The sequence below is a fragment of the Capsicum annuum genome, chromosome 9 (assembly GCF_002878395.1).
Source record: "Capsicum annuum cultivar UCD-10X-F1 chromosome 9, UCD10Xv1.1, whole genome shotgun sequence".
Classification (NCBI taxonomy): domain Eukaryota; kingdom Viridiplantae; phylum Streptophyta; class Magnoliopsida; order Solanales; family Solanaceae; genus Capsicum; species Capsicum annuum.
In genome coordinates, this window is record NC_061119.1 from 11,396,322 (window position 1) to 11,401,918 (window position 5,597).

Genomic DNA, 5,597 nt, shown 5'->3' on the forward strand with positions numbered 1-5,597 from the left:
TTGGTTCTCTCTAGTTGTTTATGGGATAAAGAATTAATTTTTTTTTGCAAAATTGTATATTGGTTTTGTATGTGCAGAAGAGTTTTATGTTGAGTTCTTGGATTTGTTTTCAAGATTGCGTAGTTGTTCTGCTCATTGAATTTTGGTGCCTTTTTCTTGGTTTGCTCTTGTTATTTTCATTGCCGGAATTTTTGAATTCAGAGAAGAGATGGAAAGTGGATTTTTCATTTCTCCAGTGTAACTGCTGCTCTTGCACGATTGAAAATACAATGTACAAGAAAAATTTAAGGAAGGACTAAGGGTAATTTGGTTAACAAACATATTTTTATAAAAATTATATAAATATGCATTATCTTTAACACATCAAACCAAACGTTGCGTCAAAAATAATGTATGTATAACTAATATCAGCATTATTAATACTTGCATTAATAATGCAAATATTACTAATACACCTTATTCAACATTAATCTTATACACTGTACCAAATGACCCCTAAATCAATTATAATGTAAAAATTCTTGGATAAAAAAGTTTGAATTGAGGTAGGCGAGTAGGTACTTTATATTTGTTGTTAATCCACCAAATATAGAATGTAATTCATAGGAAATAGCACACAAAGACAAACTTGAAAATAATAATTAAAGAATATTGAAATCTTAGAAAATTGAGTGGAACTAATGCTTTTGGATTTCTTTCTTTGTTTTGCATGAAAGTTTTTCAAGTCTAAAGTTAGCCACAGTTCCTCCTTATTTCTCATTATAATACCCTATTGATGGCTGTCTAAAATTTCAGAAATTATATAAAAAATATACTATTAATTAATTATAGTTTTTTTTTTGTTATGAAGTTTTGCGAGATGATTTTTATATTTATACAGGAGGTGCTAATTAATTGATGCAACACACATATACTAACATTAAAAAAACATATACTTTTGTCATTTAAATCATGAATTTAATGTTTCATATATTGCGACTTCAACGGTAATTTATTCGTTTTTGTATTCAAGTCATTCACCATAGAGACATCAAAGGTAGTTGACTTATCCATATTAATTAGTAGAACTATAATAACCTAAAAGACACAATGAAAATTTTCCAGACAATTTTAAAAGATCATATTATCTCCATTTTAATTTGTTTGTCTGATTTGACCAAGCACTCCTAACATAATTTATATCTAAATTATCCTCAATTTTGATAAAAATATAGAATTTCGGAAATAAAAACAACACTTCATAAAACAAAGTGCTTCTAGAAGTAGGAAAGAAATATAATGACTAAGTTCTTCTTTAATTTAACTAATTTTTTTATCTTCAAAATTTTACATGATCTTTTTTAAAATTTCGGACTTAATAAAATGACCTACTGACTTACACACGAGAATTTATTTTGTATATATATTTATTTTGAATTAACGCTTGATACACTTATAAAATGATTTACAGACAAGAATTTATTTTGTATATATATTTATTTTTAATTAATGTTTGATGCAACTATTTTAAACTAGTTGTGAATAATATCCTAGAAAAAAGTATGCGCGCGGATTACTTAACTTGTTTCTCTATATTATTATTATTATTTCCCGCCCAAACAGTGTGAACCTCAGCTCCCCCAACCCCGGCGGCGCGTTGAACCAATCGCCGCCGTTGCCATGACCGGAGAAATGGTGATGAACGGTAGGATTCAGCAGAAATTGACTAACCCTATTGGTCTCGGTAAAACACTGTCGGTCTATTTCCCCGGCACGGAATTTCATGCCGTTGATCCACAATTCCGACTCGCTTCTGAGCTTGTTCGGTTCTTCTCTACTCCTTCTGGTGAACAATTCGTTTCACAGGTTAAATCGAGAATCGCCAATTTTGGTTCTTAAGGTCAAAAATATACTTAAAGTATCCTGTTTTTTCAAGTTTTCTACTTGAATTATTGCTAAATATTTATCAAAGCATTGCTTCAACTATCAATTGTTGACAATTGATTGATATTTCAGGTAGGAAAAGAGGATAATTGATAGTTGAGATGTGTTTTGATAAATAGTTGATCATAGTTCAAGTATGAAACTCGTACTAGTGGATTAGATATGAAACTCGTACTAGTGGATTAGATATGAAACTTGAAATAGCCGGATATCTTAGTTCTGTCTTTGTCCGTTAACTCTGGTTTTAATAATATTTTGTAGTGTATAGTATAAATTGATGCTCTATTTGAAACGATTGGGAAATGGCTGTTTGAATTTACCATGAAAATCAGTTGAGTATTTGCTTTTAGCCCAGGCTGTTTGACTCTGCTATACTGTTTTCTGCATTCAATGTTTTCATATGGTGAACTTGGACGATTGAATTCTATATCTGTTACTGTGAATAAAGGCAAAGTTGATACTGGTAGTAAAAGACAAATTGCCGACTTACTGATGTTTCTTGTAATATTTCTTCCTCTAAGCTATTTTTCATAGCTGGATAACCATAACTAATAGCAACGTTGAAGTATTAAGTAGGTGTTTGGCCATAGATTCCAAATATTTTCACTTTATTTGGAATTTGTTGGAATTGAAAATGGATTTTGTGTTTGGTTATACTTTTTGCAAAGAATATTTGGAATAATGTTCATGCTTGAATTGAATGAACTTAAATACAATTTTAGAAGCAAAAAGTGAGTTGGAAAACCGGTTAGACGTTGTTTTCTCCAAATTTGAAATACAACTTCATGTTAGATTTGAAAATTTCATGGCCAGACGGCGACTTTCAAATAGTAAAGTAAAAATAAAGATTTGGAAAAAAGTGAATAGTAATTTTATGGCGAAACGGGTCCTAACTCTAGGTGACCAGCAACAGATCCATGATTTTTGAAATGTATAGGTTTCTACAACGATCACAAATTAATTACAATGGTAACTGAGTTCACCAGTGGAGAACTGATAGATATTTAGTAGATTTCTTTATGCACATGCATGGTCTAGCCAAAAGCTACTGTTTCTTGTGAACTCGTACATTTTACTCTAGATCCGCCATTGTAGGTGAAGGAAAATGATGCCACGTACTGCTTGTCATGTACTTTCAAAGTCCAAAAAGTTTGTGAACAGAAAGACTCTTTTGCCATTTCAGAAAGTTTGCTCTACGCCTCTACCTCTAATCTCTTATTTCTTCTCGTGGAGGGTTTTCTTACACTGTTTGATATTTCTTGTCTGAAGTATTCGGATGGAAAACTTTATTCACTGGAGTCTATATCTGTCAATCATGGCACGGTACAGTAGTAATAGTAAAGGAAAATGGCTGATTTGCTGATGTTATTGAAGTAATATTTTAGTTTTCAAGTGTGTTTCAATTGCTGGAAGTTATGATTATTAGAATTGTAAGTTAAAGCCTAAAGAATGTCACTGAATTATCAACTCTAGGTGAAGGAGGTTGATGGCACATTCTTATTGCAACTGGATTTTCAGCAATTCTGTAAACTTTGTGAGCTCCAGGAATTTTATGCAATGTTAGAGAGTAAATCTAAAGATGCTCTATTGTGTATGAGTGCTGCATTACACAAGGTATTACATTTACAGTTATGGAGTTCCATTTTTTCCACATATTTATATTAGTTTATCTTGATTGTATTGTTTTGTTCCTGATGGTAGCAGGTTTACTTTACGAAATTGGGGGATCAAAATTTTGATGATTTTGTGAAGATAAATATCCGTCTCCACAACTATCCTCAATCAATGATTGGATTGAAGAACCTAAAAGCTGCTTATATTGGTAAAAATGATACTCAACTTGACATTTGCTCTTTATCAATCAATTAATTTAATGTAAGGATTCTTAATACGATCTTTTCACATGATAGATAGGCTTGTCTCTGTACGTGGTACAGTGGTAAAAGTCAGCACAGTCAAGCCTCTGGTGATGCAAATGAGTTTTGCCTGTACTAAGTGCGGAACCAGTATTACTCGTGACTTTCCAGATGGAAAATTTTCACCTCCACCAGTATGTGAATTGCATGGCTGCAAATGTAGGACTTTTAATCCCATAAGGTCTTCAGCTCGAATTATAGACTTTCAGAAAATAAGGTAAATTCCTCTTCTTTGCTGTCTTTTGATGTCTGCACTTCGACATCTTTATATTTCTTACTATTTAGGCAAAAAAATAACAGGATGTTTCGTTTCTATTATTCTATTCTTCTTCTTCACCTCTCTGTTTTATTGTTCATTTCTTATCTTATAAATTATCTATGTTCTCCTAGAATTCAAGAGCTGCTGAAATCCGAACACCATGAAGAGGGGCGGGTACCTCGAACTGTTGAATGTGAACTAACTGAAGATCTTGTGGATGCATGCATCCCTGGAGATATTGTGACTGTCACTGGTATTATTAGGGTGATTAACAATTACATGGATATTGGAGGAGGTAAATGATTTTGTAGAGGCTACAACAGCGACGTGTTTGAATAGCACCAATGTCGTTCCTCCACCTAAAACAAATTAAGATACTTATTCTGTTTCTTGTGAGCCTTTTTTCCCTTTTTCAACAAACAATCTGAATGTATTTCCCTAGCAACAATCTCATAGTTATGAGTGTGGATTGCTGCATCTAATGAGCAACTTTTTTCGATCTTCCTAGAAATTTTTTGATAATGCATCCTCTGATATGTTATTAAGTATGAATGCTTCTTATCTGTGTTTGCTCCAAGTCTTGGGGCATCTAAACCTTTGAAGCAAATGTCGATCCAGTGACCATACAAAGTCTCCAGCTATCCTTCTTGTGAAATGAGCTATTTTTTTCTGAAAAGAAGGTTTGATGTCATAATATACTTGTCCTTTCAGAATGCATATTAATTAGATCAAGTAACTTATGAGTCCTCCATAGTCCATTGTTTTGTTGCATACAACATAATGGAATTTCCATTCATTCAAAATGTTATATTGATAGAGTGCCTTGTAATAAATTGATATTTGAATTAGTTATATTTTAGTACTTCGAGTTAGAATCACAGTTATTTTGCCTTTGCCTGAACAAATATCTGGGAGGGAGAAAAATCATTATACCAATCTTTTTGCTGCACTGGGGAAATATACGGGCCAGTGACATTGAATAATGTTGCAATTGCTGTTGATGACTGGGTCAAAAATTATTCTTTGTGACTTGCTGCTATGTACTTCAATTTTAGTTATATATGTCAGATGTTAACTGTATGCGAACCTTGGTAAATGCAGGAAAGTCAAAAGGCAAGAATCAAGGACTTTATTATTTATACCTAGAAGTAGTTTCTATTACAAACTCGAAGTCTCAGTCAACACCTGACAGTTCGCAAGATAACTCTAATGCTAGAGCTACAGAGTTATTTGATATATACTCATTCTCTCCAAAGGATTTGGAATTTATTGTTAAGTTCTCTGAAGAACACGGTTCTGATGTCTATCGACAAATACTTCAATCTGTTTGCCCCTCGATCTATGGTCACGAGCTTGTTAAAGGTATACATAATCATTCAATGAGTTTTATTATTATATTTTCTGTAAGCTATTATTGATGTGAACCCTGTTGCATGGTGATGAACAAGAGCTAACCTGCTTGCTTTATCAAATGGAGAGTTTTCTTTGAAATTGAAAAA

The 5,597-nt window shown here is 32.5% G+C and overlaps 1 protein-coding gene across 3 annotated transcripts in view; it reads left to right on the forward strand.

Annotated features, from left to right (window-relative positions):
• Positions 1-1,497: 1,497 nt before the first annotated feature.
• LOC107843035 (probable DNA helicase MCM8) overlaps positions 1,498-5,597 on the forward strand; it is a 13,637-nt gene continuing 9,537 nt past the window's right edge. The window contains exons 1-6 of one of the 3 annotated variants that reach the window (XM_047396090.1): positions 1,498-1,879; positions 3,397-3,537; positions 3,625-3,745; positions 3,834-4,056; positions 4,230-4,393; positions 5,200-5,460. In XM_047396090.1, the coding sequence (XP_047252046.1) occupies positions 1,763-1,879; positions 3,397-3,537; positions 3,625-3,745; positions 3,834-4,056; positions 4,230-4,393; positions 5,200-5,460 (1,027 nt within the window). In that variant the 5' untranslated portion in view covers positions 1,498-1,762. The remainder of the gene's footprint in view (positions 1,880-3,396; positions 3,538-3,624; positions 3,746-3,833; positions 4,057-4,229; positions 4,394-5,199; positions 5,461-5,597) is intronic. The other 2 variants (XM_016687170.2, XM_016687169.2) reach the window with 2 other exon arrangements.